Source organism: Mesoplodon mirus (genome assembly GCF_964341445.2).
Source record: "Mesoplodon mirus genome assembly, chromosome: 4".
NCBI classification, from domain to species: Eukaryota; Metazoa; Chordata; class Mammalia; order Artiodactyla; family Ziphiidae; genus Mesoplodon; species Mesoplodon mirus.
Window position 1 is genome coordinate 103,503,056 of NC_138979.1, and position 19,081 is coordinate 103,522,136.

The window sequence follows — 19,081 nt, forward strand, 5'->3', positions numbered from 1 at the left end:
CCTACCCCATAAGGAACTTAGGATGAAATAAGTTTATTCATATAAAGACTTTAGTACATAACAAGTTCTCAAACGTTAGGTGTATTACTAAAATAATTAATACCTTTTCCATTATTCCAAGCACAAGTGTGACAGACAAAACCCAGACAGAATGCATGGGTGAATACCCAGGGGAGACGAGGTTTGCAGCTGGAATTTTGGATGTCTATCATAGAGTAATGTGCCTCTTCTAGTTTGTTTGTTTGCTTGTTTTTTAGTTATTCTTAAGCTCATCTTTGAGAAGATGGTGCTTGGGTATGTTGAGGGACTTTCATGGTCTTGAAGATTTTTGTTCTTCCCCTGTCACAAATGACAATTTTTTTTTTTAGCATCTTTATTGGAGTATAATTGCTTTACAGTGGTGTGTTAGTTTCTGCTGTATAACAAAGTGAATCAGCTATACATATACATATACCCCCATATCTCCTCCCTCTTGCGTCTCCCTCCCACCCTCCCTATCCCAACCCCTCTAGGTGGACACAAAGCACTGAGCTGATCTCCCTGTGCTATGCGGCTGCTTCCCACTAGCTATCTATTTTACATTTGGTAGTGTATATATGTCCATGCCACTCTCTCACTTCATCCCAGCTTACCCTTCCACCTCCCCATGTCCTCAACCCCATTCTCTACATCTGCATCTTTATTCCTGTCCTACCCCTAGGTTCTTCAGAACCTTTTTTTTTTTTTTTTAGATTCCATATATATGTGTTAGCATATGGTATATGTTTTTCTCTTTCTGACTTACTTCACTCTGTATGACAGACTCTAAGTCCATCCACCTCACTACAAATAACTCAATTTCATTTCTTTTTATGGCTGGGTAATATTCCGTTGTATGTATATGCCACATCTTTTTTATCCATTCATCTGTCGATGGACACTCAGGTTGCTTCCATGTCCTGGCTATTGTAAATAGAGCTGCAGTGAATACTGTGGTATATGTCTCTTTCTGAATTATGGTTTTCTCAGGGTATATGCCCAGTAGTGGGATTGCTGGGTCCTATGGTAGTTCTATTTTTAGTTGTTTTTTTTTTTTTTTGCAGTACGTGGGCCTCCCACTGTTGTGGCCTCTCCCGTTGCAGAGCACAGGCTCTGGATGCACAGGCTCAGTGGCCATGGCTCACGGGCCCAGCCACTCCACAGCATGCGGGATCTTCCCGGACCGGGACACGAACTTGTGTCCCCTGCATCGGCAGGCAGACTCTCAACCACTGCACCACCAGGGAAGCCCTATTTTTAGTTTTTTAAGGAGCCTCCATAGTGTTCTCCATAGTGGCTGTATCAATTTACATTCCCACCAACAATGCAAGAGGGTTCCCTTTTCTCCACACCCTCTCCAACATTTATTGTTTGTAGATTTTTTGATGATGGCCATTCTAACTGGTGTGAGGTGATACCTCATTGTACTTTTGATTTGCATTTCTCTAATGATTAGTGATGTTGAGCATCCTTTCATGTGTTTATGGGCAATCTGTGTATCTTCTTTGGAGAAATGTCTAAGTCTTCTGCCTGTTTTTGGATTGGGTTGTTTGTTTTTTTGATATTGAGCTGCATGAGCTGCTTGTATGTTTTGGAGATTAATCCTTTGTCAGTTGCTTCATTTGCAAATATTTTCTCCCATTCTGAGGGTTGTCTTTTCGTCTTGTTTATGGTTTTCTTTGCTGTGCAAAAGCTTTTAAGTTTCATTAGGTCCCATCACAAATGACAATTTTTTCTATGAAGTCAAAAAGAAATTTTCTAACCTAAGCAATGGAAGAAGAAAGATGCTGTCTACATATAGCCTTGCATGAAAGCAGCTCCTTGACCTGGGCTGAGCACAGCAGCCAGGGTGCCAGGAGCCACTTGGATGCAACTGAACCGTGGCCCTCAGCAGACAGGGACAAAGCAGTGTCAGGTCCCAGCACCCCCTCTGTCCAGCTGCTTATAGTCCATATGTCTGTCCCTTTTTTCATTGATGACTTGGCTGGAGACTCTTGGGATCAGTCGCCACTGGAGTTAGCAGCCCTCTCTGAGAACACAGGAAAAGGAGAGTGAGGTGGAGCCGGGGACAAAACCCAGCCCAACGCACAGGATGCTCGTGCAGTGGGCTTGCCGACTCTGGACTGCAGGGGAGTCTTTTCTGCAATCTTCCTATGGCCTCTTGTTCCTTTGAATTCCTGTTACTGCAGATAACACCACAAAGTCTCTGGAACTTGTAGCTTTGGGAAAGCCTCTGAGGTGTCCAAAAAAAAAAAAATAGTATCACAGTTGATCAGTGTCGTGCATGTGGCTGGGTGGGTAAGCCGTTTCGGTGCATCACACCTCAGGATTCACTCAGACTCTTCCTTTCAAGGTTGCTGGGTTGGAACCTCATCTCTTCATTCTCACTTTGTTCACATCAGATACTTTGTTTCCTGGCTATTCTTAGTTCCCTCACCGCATGTGACACATGCCTGCCTGCCCAGGGGTGTGACTGAAGTATATCTGAGTTTCACAGTCCCCCAGTGTAGCAATGCATTTGTTTTTCTTTTTTTTTGGGGGGGGGGGTCTTTTTGGCTGCTCCATGCAGCTTGTGGGATCTTAGTTCCCCGAACAGGGGCTGAAACTGGGCCCTGGCAGTGAAAGCACTGAGTCCTAACCACTGGTCCGCCAGGCAAGTCCCTCAATCCCCCAGTGTAAAGACTCTTCTGGGCAATCAGCTGAGAGTGTCATGTATTAACTCATGTATCTGACAGGTCCTACTTGGAGTCCCAGAAGCTGGACGCTATGTGGGACCCCAAGGCTATGGGGCTGAGCCTGGTATAAAAGCAAAAGCCTCTGGCCAGGAGGAAGGAGCTCCAGGCTTCCAGTCCTGCATGGCCACTCATGAGTTTGACCAGCAACAAGCCCCTTTTTTGGCTATCTTGGCAAGCCAGCCATTGCTGTTAACATTGACTCTATGGGAAAGTGCCTGTCAAGTTTCAAACCAACACTTGGACCTAACCTTTTTGTGAGTCGTGCGCTGCAGGAAGCCTGGTGACATTGGCTGCTGACATCGGCACCTCTCCCCAGTCGTCCCCCCTCCTCCATGTCTCCCACAGGCCTCCTGGCACTGCCTCATCCAGGCAACGGGGTGTGGAAATCTAACTGCACGTGGGATGGGTGTGATCTGGACTTGACTTCTATCTTTGCTGTTGAATGGTTTCAGACTTAAGATCTCAGAGTGGCTGTAACACTTAAATTTCTAGATTCATCTGTGTGTGTGGAATCCACACATTCTGCATACGCTCTATAAGTGCTGGAGTTTCACAAAATGTGCGGTGCTCTCACTGTAGCTTTTATCAGTATGTCTAAGATTTGTGTGGAATTTCATGAGATTATAAACATGAACCTTTCTGCTCCTAAGAATATTTACTTGTCTACTAGGTGCCTGAAAAAGTTTTGAGATTTTTTAAAAATTAAGTTTGAATATGTTTTGAAAAATAGCATCTTCTCTCCCCAGCTTTTCTCCAGGGAGAATGGGGAGAGCTGGCCCCTTGTTGTTAGGGCAGCCCAGGGACCATGCAGGAGGATGGTTTGGAGAGCTCTTTTCCCTCACTTTGGAGGAAATAATTGGGCCATAGTGCCTTATGGAGGCACCCTGAAACTCCCCTTGTGCTCCTCATCTCTGAACAAACTACCAGCTGAAGCCCAGGTTTAAACGTATCTGGAGACAGCACAAGACCTAGAGGCTGACTGCCTGCATTCCATCTCCACTAAAACACTTACTGTGTGACCTTGGGCATGTTGCTTAGCCTCTCTGGTGCCTCAGTTTTCCCACCTATAAAATGGGGGTAATGTTAGTATACACCAGGTAGATAGTGTATACTCCACCAGAGTATTGTACTACACCAGGTAAATAGTGAGAACAGTTGACCCTTGAACAACACAGGTTAGGAGTGCCAACCCTCTGAGGAGTCAAAAATCCACATATAGCATATGGTTAGCCCTCCATACCCACGTTTCCTCTATATCCCCAGTACTTCCACATCCACAGATTCAACCACCTGTGGACCATGTAGTACTGTAGTATTTACTACCAAAAAAAATCCACATGTAAGTGGACCTGTGCAGTTCAAACCCATGTTGTTCAAGGGTCGACTGTACTTGGTGAATGCTGGGTGCTGTTATCTGATTTTTTTCACATTTACTCTAAATTTAAGGGACATATTTAAATGCTGTGTCTATTCTGGTGCTCTACAAGTTCATAGAAATGTAGAAACTTTAGATTAAAAAAAAAAAGATCAAACGTTTAGAGTACAGCCTGCTAAGAGTGCTAAACAATTTCCGTTTTATTTACAGAGAAAAAATGAGTCTAAAGGGTGGCTTAACTTCTTATTCTTAGAAAAATGGCAAAATGGTGTTGGATGGTTGGTAGTTCGTTCTTTCCCTCTAACCCTGGAAATAAAATCGTAGGTTCTGGGCTTCAATTTGATCAGTCAAGACATTTTAGAAACAAAAGAAATGGTTTAGGACCAAACAGACTGTAAGCTGCAGGAATGGGGAGTTGTAGAAAGTTGTGCATGTTTCTGCCCTGAGCCTCCTCCCAGGGTGAAGAATCATCTCCCTGGCAGGGCTGGGACAAGGCTCTGTCACCTCAAACAGGCATTCTCTTCCACTGCCGCCACCCCCAGTTGCCATTCACTGTCCCTGCCAAGTGTCCTCTGAAGGTGTTGCGTTTCCACCTGTTGCTTGGTGATCAGTGAAAAGTATTCCAAAATACTCCCTCCTTATGTTCCCCTTGGTTGCAAAGGAAGGAGGGAGTTGTCTTTGCATCCCCCATCCCATTCCATCCATATAGGCATACATATACCTAAGTGTGTCCCTACATCCTGGAAAGGAAATCTTGGTGGGGAGGAAGGGAGGGGCTCTGAGTGGCTTCAGCTGAATGATGTGCTGGTGGAGGTAGGGGGGAGCTATGTTAGGACACAGCCATTTCCCACAGAGAACAGACTTTCCCCATAGCTCTACCTCTGGCTCCCTTGCCCCACGCCAGCCATGCCACTGAGCCAGTCCTATGCTCTGTAGCACATCATTTGGTCTCTTCAGCGCCCTGGATGAACATCCTCAGTGACATCTGCTAGGGCCACTGTATGCAGGTTAAACTGCATGAGGGCACCTGGGCAACGGGACACATGAGGGTAAAAATCCAGCAAGAGTCCTGCTCACTAAGCTGTGAGCCCTGGCACAGGGCTGGGTCTGCCTAGAGGAAGGGGCATCTTTTTCCAATTTGCACAGAAAGCTAGGGATGGCCCTGGTGATATCTAATCCAAGCCCTCCCCTTAGCAGTCTCCGTTGCTGCTTAATTCTTTGGCAATCATCTTCCATGGCCACGACTTCCAGGATCCCAAGGGAGCTGTAAAATGCTCAAGGGAGGCTTTTGGGGCCACACTGACTGCCAGTGATCAGGAAGGAGATGGTTCATCATTTCATTCACTACATTGGGTGCCCTTTGTGGGCAGGCATAGTGCTGGGTCCTGGGAATATACATCTGGCCATAGATATGGGCCTGCCTTCAAGGCCCACAAACAGAGAAATGCAGCACCCACGGTGAACACCACGATGGCCACAGGCGCAGGGTGCCTGGGGCCCACAGAGCAGGTGTCCCCAATATGCCAGAGGGACGGGGATGCTTCCCTAAAGGAGGTGGGCCTGAGCAGGGTCTTCCAGGATGCATAGGAGCTGGCTGAGTACTCTTCTCTGGGGTAGTATCTATTGTGCCAATGGAACCGTGACCGGGAATGGCTGTGCTGAGCTAAGGTCCACTTTGAGAAGGCCCAGCAGGTCTGCAAGATGTTTGCCTCTTTCACTAGGCTCCTTACACTGGGGGAAAAATAGGTCTGTAGATTCTAAGCTTTGAAAATTCATTATTAGCAAAAGAGTACAATGCCAATCATTCTCTTTTTCTTGGGGGTTATATTCTAGGTTTTCAAATGATTACGTTACAAATTGGTAGCCCCAGGAAGCTTTCTGGCCTCTTGCTTTGTGACCACATGCTAAGTTTCTTTTCTTTTCTTTTCCCCTCTCCCAGATACTTACTGGAGCAAGATTTCCCAGGCATGAGGATTGGTCCAGAGCCCACCACCGACTCCTTCATCGCCGTGATGTATGGGGAGACTGAGGGCAGCACCCCAGGGAACGCTTTAGTCGTGGACCCCAAAAAGCCATTTCGAAAGCTCAGTCGCTTTGGAAATGCTTTCCTCAACCGGTAAGGACCAGCAAACTGCCATCTTTGGTCAGGTTGTTTAAACCTGTTCTTGGAATTCTTGCCCATTACACGTAAAGGTCCAAAACCAGAAGAACAGAGCATGTGTGTTCTGAAAGAGAGAAGTTATGAGAAAATTCACTATCATATTCAAATACTAGAAAAATTCTCTTAGGAAGTGATCATTTATACTTACTCTGGGTGACTTCAGAGGGCAAAGCTAAGACCCAGGTTTGGACATTATAAGGCCACACAATATAAGGAACAAATTTCTAATAATTTGAGCCTCACAGAAATAGGTCAAGTTGCCTTGTGAGGTAGTGAGCTCCCTGTGGCTGGCAATGTTACATGGTAGCTGGATGACCGCATCTCAGTCATTGTGTGCTGGGGCCTCCTGCACAGAGAGCTGAGCCCAGAGGACCACTGAAGTTCTCCTGACACCCAGACTTAGTCTTGGTTTTTCCAGGACTGGTCACCCCACCTCCCTGGCTGTCCCTTTTGCTTCTCAGTCCCATGCTTTGAGCTGCTTCCTCATTCATTAGAGCAAGGCAGGGGAGATAGAGTCAGAATACACAAAACGTTAATTTTGTTGCATAGTCATTATTTCACAGATGTGAAGTTGTAGGATAGCTGAGGTTCTGTCTTGATTGGAGATATGTTTTATTTGTACTACCTTTCACCAGAGTGCCCAATGACACAGTGGGGTACAGGACAGAGGACAAGTTGGCAGGTTGTCCTGGATGCAGCTATGCACTTTCAGGCACCACCTGCTCTTACCTTCCCTTCCCTCTTCTTCTTTGACACTCCTAGCCTATTTTTTTCTAATTAACTAATTAATTTATTTGTTTATTTTTGGCTACGTTGGGTCTTCGTTGCTGCGCGCGGGCTTTCTCTAGTTGTGGCGAGTGGGGACTACTCTTCATTGCAGTGCGCGGGCTTCTCATTGTGGTGGCTTCTCTTGTTGCGGAGCACAGGCTCTAGATGCGTGGGCTTCAGTAGTTGTGGCACGCAGCCTCAGTAGTTGTGGCTCGCAGGCTCTAGAGCGCAGGCTCAGTAGTTGTGGCACATAGGCTTAGTTGCTCTGCGGCATGTGGGATCTTCCCATACCAGGGCTCGAACCTGTGTCCCCTGCATGGGCCGGCAGACTCTTAACCACTGCACCACCAGGGAAGCCCCTAGCCTATTTTTTTAAATGCTTTTCTCTTTCTTCTTTCTTGTGTTTCCCTCACCCCTCCCTTCCCCTCTTGTAGGAGTCTACCACTTCAAACTGCTTGGTTGCGGGGAGTGGGCTATGGGAGTGCAGAGCCAGGGAGGGGTCCTCCAAACCCCTTTAGGGAGGCATGGAACTAGAGCTGACAGATAAGAGACTTGAACTGCACTTCTACTTTTTAGATTTAAAAAAAAAAAAAAGGAACAGATCCTCCCCGCTGACTGCTGTCCTTCCAGAGGCTGAGGTGCCTGATCGCACAACTCCAGGGTGCGCCATTCACAAGGACTGTGGAATGAATGACGTGCCCACGTGCTGTGCAATGGCTCTTGCCAAGAGTGGCCCAGGATGGGCTTCCCTGGTGGCGCAGTGGTTGGGAGTCCGCCTGCCGATGCAGGGGACGCGGGTTCGTGCCCCGGTCTGGGAGGGTCCCACGTGCCGCGGAGCGGCTGGGCCCGTGAGCCATGGCCGCTGAGCCTGCGCGTCCGGAGCCTGTGCTCCGCAACGGGAGAGGCCACAACAGTGAGAAGCCCACGTACTGCAAAAAAAAAAAAAAAAAAAAAAAAAAAAAAAAAAAAAAAGAGTGGCCCAGGCGACCTCCACAGGCACCTCTCTAGGGATCTGTACTCTCCTCTAAGAGCTTGTTTATGCTCCCAGAGCAGATCAAAGAAGGCATCCAAGGAGCACCAAGGGAACTTGGCTGCGGGATAAATAGAAATGTACAGATGATGTAGGTGGAGTTGCAGAGAAATTCCATCTTGTTGCTGGCGGTGATTGGCATAATACTGTCCAGATGACTTTTTCCACCTGCAGAGTCTCTCCTCTAGCAGAAGTGTCCTCCTCAACTCTGGGGCAGCCTTGGTTGGCACCAGCGTGCCTCCTTGTAGGAGAAATAAGGGTTGAGCCCAGGAGGGAGAACACCAGAGGGTCTCTCGGGACAAGTGGACCACAGCTGAGGGGAAGTGGAACAAGAAGCTCCCCCCAGCAGGGCCTCCCAGGAGCCGTGGTCCTGGGGCAGGCAACAGCCAGGCTTCCTGTCCCAAGACTGACCCTGGAAGGTTCCGGAGGCCCTGGAAAGTGCAGGGCACAGGATCCTTCTCCATGAAAGGCTGCCTGGAGTCCCTCGAATTCATTACCACTGTCCTTAGTCTTATTTTCTTTTTGCCTGACAAAGGCTTAAAAAAGAAATAAGCTGCCACCTTTTTAGAATTCCCATGTTATAAAGTCTGTATTCACAAGGGAAAAACTAGAGAGAGTGGCTATTGGCTTCTTTTATTTCGGCAGATGATTTACTTCCCTAACAAATTTATTTTTTCTCAAATCCCAAGCATACAGCAGATGAGAGTGGAAAAGAAGCATTCAGGAAAGACTTTGGTTTTTGTTTTTTTGGGGTTTTTTTTGATGTGGACCATTTTTAAAGTCTTTATTGACTTTGTTACAATACTGCTTCTGTTTTATGTTTTGGTTTTTTGGTCACGAGGCTTGTAGGATCTTAACTCCCAGACCAGTGATGGACCCCATGCCCCCTGCATTGGAAGGCAAAGTCTTATCCACTGGACTGCCAGGGAAGTCCCTCAGGAAAGATTTTGAATGGCAAGGTTCTTTATCTCAGAATTTAAAACTTGCTGAAAATAACCCATGCTTTATATAATCATGTTAATTGAATTCAGAATACATAGAAAAGTAATAGCAAATATTTATATGGCATTTACTATGTGTCTAAACTTTACTTGTAAATTAGCTCTAAATTCTCACAAAAACCCTGTGACATAGGTGCTACTATTATCCCCAATGTAGAGAGGAGGAATTGATGCAGAGAGAGGTTCATTTAACTTCCACAGGGCCACTCGGCTGATAAATGGCAGTGCTGGGATTGGAACCCAGGCCATCTGTCTAGAGTCCTGCTAGTGACTGCTGTACTGAGCTGCCCAATGGGAGGACGTTTGGACTGAGAATCACTGCCTACTGCCCTCTGTCATTTAAGGCTGTCCTCAATCTAGCCCGCCAACAATGATGATGAAGATGATAATGATTATGTCCTAAATTATAGATTAATAATTTCACATACACCCTCTTTTCAGGGCTAATAAGACAGATGATACTAGGGCCATTTTACAGATGAGAAAACTGAGAGCAAAGAAGTAAAATGACTTGCCCAAGAAGATGCAGAGACAGGGCTAGAATTCAGGCTCCCTCTTCCCTTTTACCTATTGCCCTGCACCTCACAAAGCACCAGCAAAGAAGAGTTCCTATCCTTCTAGCCACCTGGTGGCCGTGTATACCTGAAGCTCACATGTCAGGGATGTACCACCTGGAAACTGATAGCGTACTTAAGAGTAAACAGCCTGCTTAAGTTGTATCTACACGACAGTGCTGCCGTTTCACCCAGCACTAACACAAGGAAGAGGGTCAGTTAGCATGGGGTGCTCAAATGTGTGTATGTAATTATAGCATCCCTGTGGGAACAGCAGCAGACTTAGCTCTAAAGGCAGGCAAACTTCTTTCTACATAGCATACTTTCTGGGAATTAGGTCAAAATACAATACTTAGTAGGGAGGAGAACTGGTTGTCCTCTGTGGAGAACTTCCACCCCCCACCCTACTGAGCAACCACCTGTCCCCCCTACCCGTAGGGGATAGGGCTCATCATTCTGGCCCTCCCGTTACAGGGTGTGGGCTTGGGCATCTGCCCCGCCCTGGGGAGTCTTTAAAAGAGCTTAGTACTTCGCAAGTTGGTACCAGCCTCGAAGCATTAAACAAACCAGTGGAGCTTAAGCCTCAGTCTCTAAGGCTGGTTTCTAAGAAGATAACGGGAGGTTTACAGTGCACTTCTGAGGAATGAAGACAAATTCCCAAAAAGACAGCTTTGAATGATAGAAATTCCATACCTGAACAATAGAAAAAGAAAAGGAGTTGAGTCTGGAACAAAGTTCTATGGAAAATACCTTCATGTGACATTCTGAGACTCCACCGTGCTGCTCTACTTTCTAGAGGAATTCCACAGGCAACCTGTCTCGGAGTTGCTCCCTGGGAATGTGAGGTTCCAAAGTCTGTTGTCAAAAGGCAGTTCCACCTCACAGAGGGGAGGGACAACCCAGCAGCACACTGAGGGCACAAGCCCTGGGGGACAGCAGCGTGTTTTGGTCAGTTCAAGAAATGTCAGGAGTTGGCCTCTGACACTTCCCCCTGCAGCCTGCATTTGGATCGCATGTTAAATTTTTCCCTCAATCTACTTTTCTGAAAATGGTAATCTTTTTTTTTTTTTTAATCCAGATAGCTACAGACATCATTTTCAGTTTAGGATCTACAATTTAAGATTAAATTGTAGACTTCCACAGAAGAAATTATTAATCTCATTTACTTCTGTTTCTCTTTGAAAAATAACTTTAATTGCTGGCCCTAGGGCTTGAAATTTTGAAACTTCCTTTTGAGCGGAAGGAATCTAAACAGTACTTCCAATGCTCCTGTCATTTTAGCCAGGCCTGATGGTGGTGATGGTGTGATAAAAACAAACCAATAAAAAAAACAACACAAAAAAACGCCACTGTCTTAAATTTGCATAATGATTTAGCAATAATAGAATACATATATGTATTTTTGGACTCATCATTACCTCTATGTTTGTAACTGAATGAGGCTCCATTCAATAGACTTTTTTTAGACTGTTAATATTACATAGTCACTTAGTACCATTGGGATTTTTTAAAGAACTGATTTAATGCAAGTAAACAGCATCGGTCCACACACATGCTGGCTCCACCAGATAATTTAGCTGCAGAAATTAAGGAAAATAGGCTCTTGCCAAAATCACTCTTGATTCACTAGCAAAACTTTTTTTTTTTTTTTTTTTAAACATGAGAGATTAGCTGGTTAGGGGTGGAGGGTGTTTTGTTTGGGGTTTTGTGGTGTGCTTATCCATGATAAACTCCCTGAAGCCCTTCCCGTTAATCTTTAACCTCAGGATTTGTGGTGGCTCCTGGATCATCAAGCCATTGTTCTTTGTTGGCAGGTGCCTGCACAGCCCTGGTCCTGTCATCCCAGAAAACCAGCTTTTTCCCCTGTGGTGGTTGGGAGAGGGAGGTTTGATTTAGAAAAGTCTATGTTTAGGTCGAACTGCATGGAATTGCCAATATTCAACCATCCTTTTGCTTGTAGAAGTGGTAGTTCCATAGGACTCAGTCTAAGGGGTAACCGTGGGCTTTTTATAGTCTGGATGTGAAAATAAATTCCTCTTGGGCAGTAGAAGTTTAGATCAGGTCTTTGTGGTAGGACCATGTAATAATAATTGGTTATTACAGGTTAGTTGTCAAAGTCTTTTTGCATATTGGGTGCTATTCACTCTGCCAATTTAGGAAGTCGTGTAATCTCTCTGATCTTACTCTTATCAGTAAAGTGAACTGGGGCAAAAACAGCTCCATACTCTCTTCCATTGTAAGCTTAGGTTTATTTGAACCTGGGAGTCCTCAGGCTGGTAGAATTGCTCAGAGACCTGACCAAGGCCAAGAGGTGAGTGAGAAGGAAGACGGCCAGAACCAGATCTTCTGCTTCCCTGTCACAGCTCCGCCCTCCACCAATGGATTGAGAGCAGGTCACACAAAGGGGCCTCTTTGGTGGGGAATTCCAGGGCTATGGCATGTCACTCCTTTATTTTAGGATGTTGCCTTCTGTTGATAAAGATAAACAGCGGTGATTCAAATGCATGAAATGGCAGTAGCAGCCTAACAGTTAAGAGCCGGACTGGGGTCAGAACTGCCAGGTTTGCATCCCAGCTCCATCACCTACCAGCTATGTGACTTGGCAAGTTATGGCATGTGACCCTTCTGTGCCCTTGTTGGGGAGGAAGAGATTTTCCTCTACCCTTCTAGGTTCTTCTGGCTGGTCCAAGAGTTAAGATGACATGAGACAGATGACCAGGAGAAAATCAAACAAAAATTTAATTACGTGTATACATGGGAGAGATCCAGGAAAACCGAGTAACTAACTCCCCCAGATGGCTGAAGCCCTCACCTTAAATACCATCTTCAGTTAAAGACAAAAGAGGATGTTGGGGGTAGTGGTTTGGAACCTGTAAGGGGAAGAAGGCAATTGACGTGGAACTGGAAAATAATGTTTGGTAAACAAATGTTCACTGGGCCATGCAGAGACAATGGGACACAGCGAGGAGTTTTAACAAATGGGCTTTGGGAGGTTCCCCCCATATAAGCAGCTAGTTCATACTGTTTATCTCTGGTGACAGCTCCCTTCCTGGAACAGGTCCTCTGTCTACATTCCTTAGGCAGTGAGAGGGGAGGTCAAAGATTCTTCCTGAGTCTTTCTGGGCCTTAAAAATAATCAGCCTAAATTAATCCTCATGCCAATGAGACACATTTTCGGGGTGGCCAGATTTGCTCCCCTCCACCCCAGTCTGATCCTTTGTAGAATGGAGGCACACAGCCCCACTGCTGAAGGCTGTGGCCATGATTGAGTGTGTTAATGGAAAGTGCTTAGGACAGTGCCTGGCACACAGTAAGTGGTCAGTGGATGCTTGTGCCATTTGATTATTGCTGCAACTGCTGGGTATCACTGCACTGGAAATCACATCACTGTTAAGCTACTGCCTGGCCCTTTTAAAATGTTGATCACTGAATTGGAATGTTAGTGTTTGGAGGTGATTTTAGGAACTGAAATCCCCTTACCTCCTTGTCTTACTGTGCCGCAGGACTTCTAGCCACCGGCCTGAGACCTTATAGCCCAGACCATTCCTTTTCTCACCCCCTCTCTGCTACCCCTAAGCCTTCCTTGGTTGTGGGGTGATGGGGAACTTGGGTCCAATGTAGGGTTCGATCCCCTCCTCCTCTCCTTTTATCAAAAATAAAATATATCAAGCCAGCCCTGGGTGAGGGACATATTTCATAAAGCTTACGTGAGGCTCCTGGGCTTAACTGGCACGTGTGCGTATTTCACGTGAAATGCAGAAGGCAAGGCACGGATACACTTCGTGCTTGTTAGTCCCTCTGAAAGAAGTAGAAAATCCATCTCGGGACAGCAAATCTGTGCTTGGAAACATTGCATCAGACAGATCAGGGAAAGGCCTGACCCAAGGCTGACTGTGTTATATCCAATAAATAACCCACTTTTCACCTTCCTTTCATGGAACATCAAAGGAAGACAAGATTGCTCTAACAGCATTGCATTAGAGTTTTTTCTGATTATAGTACAACCATTTAAGAAAACCATGTGTGGTTCTAACCCCTAGAGTGTGGGCCATGCCCCCACACAGGGGTCTGAAAGCTGACTGTGCCCTGTGCTCCTTTGCCCACCTCCCCACCTCCCCCACACACATGCTGGGCAGGCTGTGCAAAGTCCAGCTCTGCACACACAACCCCTGTCACCCTCTCTCAGGGTGCCCCTGGAGAGCCCCCTCCCCCTCCCCTCCCCCTCCTCCCCCCTCCTCCCCCTCCTCCCCCTCCTCCCCCTCCTCCCCTCTCCCTCCTCCCCTCCTCCCCTCCCCTCCCCTCCCCTCCCCTCCCCTCCCCCTCCCCTCCCCCTCCCCCTCCTCCTCCCCCTCCCCCATCCTCCTTCCCCTCCCTCTTCTTTTCTTCCCCCTCCCCCTTCCCCTCCCCCCTTTTGTCTGCAGTCATCCCTCCTGGCCCTGGACCTGCTCCCTGTATGTTGCATGGTGATGTCACCACATCAGACCATCTTGTTTTGTGGCTTACACATTTTGTCTCTGCTGTCACGTCAGGAGGCATGGGAATCGTTGAAACCTTGTCTCTTTGTACGGAGGGAGTGGATGGTTTCTAAATTTTGAGTCCCTCTGTTAACTTCACATTAGAATCCAGGGGTTTTGTGTTTTGGAAAAATTGGTATCAAGTGTGAGCTTGTGGTTCCGGAAAAAGGTCTGCCTCTCCCAGGAATACTTTATGTGAAAAAGTTTCACGTATGTGCAGTCTTCTCAGCATTGCCAGATGTCTTGAGCCATCTGATAAAAAGGATGGGACTATGATAAGAGACCGAATTACCACAAGAAATGCAGTCCACCACAGATGTGCTCAGAACTCTGTTCCTACCCCAGTTCTAGAGACTTGAATATGGCGTTTTTTGCTCTGTGAACTTACAGAGAATGTGTAGTGATCCCGGTGCACTTTATTCTCACAGATCTGCTGTCTGAGTATTGGGCAGTAGGGTTTATAAAGGTGGAGGGGCAGGAGAAAATCAGAAATGAGGGGCTTCTCATAAATTAACTTGACCCCTTATTTTTAATGTTACAAGGTTTTTAACTTTACAGGTTGAGTTCTACTCACCTGACATCAGAAATATCAGGCTGCAGTCCCCAGCCAGCCACGCATTAGTGGCATGGCCTCGCATGTCGTAACTGCTCTGTGCTTCAACTTTTCCAGCTGCAAAATGATCATAGTTATCATTCCTACATCTTCCTGGGATGACTTGAAAATGTGGGAAACAATATCTGAGAAACTTGTCCCAAGCACCTTCAGTGAAAGTTCATTTGCAATGTCAGTAATTGCACGTCTCTCTCAGGGCTGCCCACGCCTGCCTGGGGGCTGTGCTGTCCATGTGTGCACTGTGAGGGCCGGGCAGGCCTCCCTCTCCTGCATTCCCAGCATATTTACTTTCTGAGTCATCCCACCTTTTCCACTGAATGGAAGAACTGAGCTTTCCCCAAGGATTTTCAAGCCTTCTGCCCACACAGATACCAAAGTTAGCCATTTACAATATAGGAGAAGGAGAGACACTCTAGTTTCTGCCTTAAAACATACACAGTGCCTAACAGAGATCCCCCCAGGTTGCCTGGGGTGGAAGTAACGAAGCATTTCCCTCTGGTCCTGTAGAGTTACACCGTGTTAAAGCTAAAAGAACCTCGCCAGCCCCTGGTCCAAGTGTCTCCATTGACACATGAGAAAACTGAGGCCCAGAATGGGGAAGCCCTTGCCCAGGGTCCCAGGCAAGTTATTGGCAAAGGATGAGCTGAACCTGAACCCAGGTCTGCTGACGCACAGGCCGCAATTTTCCTGCCACTTCACTCTGCTTCCAAGGCCAACACCAGGGCAGCCGACTGGAACCACAGCAGAGGGATGGGGATGAGAAGGAGGAGGTAGTAGCGGGAAGGTGATGGACAAGGAAGGAGGCTGGGAGATGCTTGGCCAGGGCCCTGACCACCCCTGCCCCTTCGTCCACTCTTAGGGCACCAAAGCACCTGGAGGATTTGGGGTGTTGCCCACAGGTGCTTGCCCCACCCTGAGCCTGGAGCCATAGCATGTCCCTGGGGCATCGGGCAGTGAAAACAGGCCCTAGTACCTCCGCTGGCACATTAGGGAGTGAGCAGGGGCTGGACAGAGCTTGGGATACTCCAGCCCAGTGGGGCAGTGACCCTGAAGGAAGCATGGGATTCCCGGGGAGGAAAAGCCTGGGACATTTGTCTAAGGAGCAGGTTAGAGGAGGGGCGGGTGGGGCTGGTGGCCTTTGGAGTCACACCGACCTGGGTTTAAAGCTTAGCTCTGAGTGACCCTGAGCAAGTTGCATAACCTCCTGGAGGTAGATGCTAATGTCTTCCTCATGAGATTAATATGAGGAACAAATGAGATGATGTTTGTAAAATACCTGTGTTCAATAAACGTTAGCTAAAATAAAATTAACAGTAAGGGATCTGGTGGTACGGAGCAGCCGGTGCCAGGCTGCCCTGTGGACCAGCATCTAGTCTCCAGTGGAGGTGCCATCAATCTCCCCCAAGCCCCCGCTTTTCAGAAGATGTCAGTAGCCAGGAGAGGCCAAGGAGCTCCGAGGTTAGAGCACTCTGCAACGTGCGGTTCTGATCCCACCTTTGATCCCTTTCTTCCAGGTTCATGTGCTCCCAGCTGCCCAATCAGGTCCTGAAGAGCATCAGCATCATCGACAGCCCCGGCATCCTGTCTGGGGAGAAGCAGCGCATCAGCCGAGGTCAGTGCCCACCCTGCCCTTCCGTGCCCCCCACTCCTCACCCGGGGCTGGCTGAGTCTTTCTCTGACGTTGGCAGAGGATTTCTGCCCCTGTCGTATCCTATCCATCCTCCAGGGCAACCCCAGCATCCCTGGGCAGCCCCAGGGTCCAGAGCTGAAGAGGTCCCAGGAAATAACCAGGAAGTCATATGGTCAAAGGTTCTGCTCTTTCAACTGAGAAACTTTCTGGAGCCTTAGCCATAACCCCTTAATTCCTTTAAACACTGTCATGTAATACTAGTACCCACCTCACATAAATCTTCAGACTTTAAGAGGGGACCGCTTGCTGACCACTCGCTTGGACACATGACAAAAAATAAAGAAGGCCAGCTAGTGACAGCAAAGGAGAGAGCCCTCCCAGCTGCTCTTCCTCCCTCCCCCAGTGCCGTGTATTCCACCCCAGTCACCTCTGCAGCAGCCTTCTATTGAGTGAGTCTTTATTGCTATCTGCTTGGTGCCAGACGCTGTACCGCGCCCCGGGGTTGCAGAAAGAACAGGTGCGGTTTCTGCCCTGGGGGAGCTTGTGTTCTAATGAGGAAGATGGACATTAGTTTCGTTATCACAGAAATAAATAGAGAACAAGAGCTGGGATACTCACTCTGCGATGGGGACTGTCTATCAGAGTGTAAGGAGGATATCTGGCCTTGGCGTGTTGGGAAAGGCTATCCAGAGGAAGAGACATTGGAGCCAGAATCTGGAGGATGAATAGGAATTACCTAAGGGAAGCTCTGGGGTGGGAAAGGAGAGACAATAAGGCGTTCAGAGGAGATTTGTGGAGAATAGAAAACGCTTGTGAAGAACAGGGATGTCTGGGCTTCTTCAGCCTTCCCAACACAAGGCTGAGGCGGTACTGTTTCCGGATCCATGCACTGTGGGCCTGCAGTCTCCCCCACCGTCCCGGTGAAGGGGCTGTTGGGAGCAGACCAGAGGACTGTTTACTTACAGAGAGGAAATGCCTGACAGCGAGGGCACTAGGATGGATTCCTGTGGTCCCAGAGGCAGGTCAAGTTCCCTCACCCTGGCCCTTGAAACAGGACAGTTCCTGGAGGCTTTGCTGGGAGGGGGAGGCTGGGGAGGGTGCGCTGCTGCTGTCAGTTCTCACTGGTGCCTCTTTACAGCCCCTGAACAGGAGCAGTGGGGTTACGGCCAGCCAGCGAGCTGCCCCACTCCTGCAGCCAGAGAACGTTACACAGGCCCTGGGACACACCTGGGAGCTAGAAAGCAGGGGTCCCGTGACAGGGTTAAAGAAAGGGCTCCCCATGTCTATAAGCCTTCTCTTCTCGTGCCGTTTGAGAAATGCTGATTTTGCGGCCTCCGACTGCCTTGCTGTGCCTTCACCCATTCGTTCAGGGACTTAGTGAGCCATGAGGCCTCCCTGAGGCCTCCAAGAACATTGCACTTGTAGAAAAAGCCACAAATAACAGTTGTTAATGGTTTTCTCCAGCTCCTTAGTGACTTTTTCTTCGGCATATACAAACATACCTTTTTTAACAGAAATGTGATTGCCACGCACATTTGCTACAACTTGATTTTTTGCCATAACAGCTATCGCGGATCATTCTATGCCAGTATATTTAAATTACTTTATTCCTTTTGACAGCTGCTTAGGTTCTATCAAAGGGACATAACATCATTTATTTAAACTGATTTGTGGATGTCGTGTGGTTAATAATTTTCCCTCTTGCAGACAGCACTCCAGAGAGACATCTTTTTTGTATCTTTACACCTCGGTGCCAATAGATTTTTTTAAAAACCAATTTAGGACCATTAATTTGGCCCCATTAAACATTGCTCTGAAAATACAATGTTTTGTTTTAAAAGGAAAATAAAGCAAACCCACGTCCCACAGCTTTTTCAAGCTGCCTGTGTTTCCGCTGCTTCTGCGTGTCTGACGGAAGTATGCCGGAGATATATGTGGTCCTGGAAATTTTCTTTTTGCCTCTAAATTTTAGGACCTCTGGATTTTAGCTTCAGCCTTATCCATTCCTTTTCATTGGCAGGCCTTTGACCAATGCTAATCATCCATGTTCTTCAGGGTTTCTCCTGGGCTTAGTGATTCTAAGTGTCTTTCAACCTATAGCTCCTTCAGAGTAGTTAGCGTGGTGTAATGCTCTCAGGATGCTTTGAAGACAGTTCTTTTTAACACTTTATAATAACTGACTCATATCCTGACTTACTGTGGCATGTCCTTCTTCACATCCTATGCCCAGAAATAGCACATATGGTTCCAACCAGTCAGCTGGTCCCTGCCGCCCTGACAGACAGCAGCTGATGGGGAAGGACCCAGAGCGGCAAACAATGGCAGCACCGGGCAATGTGGCCAGGGTCCCCAGGCTTAGGTGCCATACCGTGTTCAGGCACCGTGGCTGGTTGGAGTCACTTAGCTGACAGTTTCAACCCCAAAGAATATTAACCCCGAAGGATGTGTACTGTTTTAAAGCTGCTTCAGCTTAAACTATTGCAAACAGCGCTGCCTTCTCACACACGCTCCTGTCTGCTTCCATCCCTCCAGCTCCTAAATCACAGCACCACCTTCGCCAGTCATCTGTGTCAACACTGGATGAGGCACGGAGACAAACTGTGACCCCACAGAACATTTGAAACATCCGCCATTGACCGTATTGGTGGGGCTTTGCCTCCCTGATGGGTGTTTCGTCTGTGC

The 19,081-nt window shown here is 47.5% G+C and overlaps 1 protein-coding gene across 1 annotated transcript in view; it reads left to right on the plus strand.

The window, feature by feature from the left end:
- EHD4 (EH domain containing 4) overlaps positions 1 to 19,081 on the plus strand; it is a 91,323-nt gene that overhangs the window by 25,899 nt on the left and 46,343 nt on the right. Inside the window, exons 2-3 of the mRNA XM_082618908.1 lie at positions 6,068 to 6,244; positions 16,284 to 16,381. Of these exons, the coding sequence (XP_082475034.1) occupies positions 6,068 to 6,244; positions 16,284 to 16,381 (275 nt within the window). The remainder of the gene's footprint in view (positions 1 to 6,067; positions 6,245 to 16,283; positions 16,382 to 19,081) is intronic.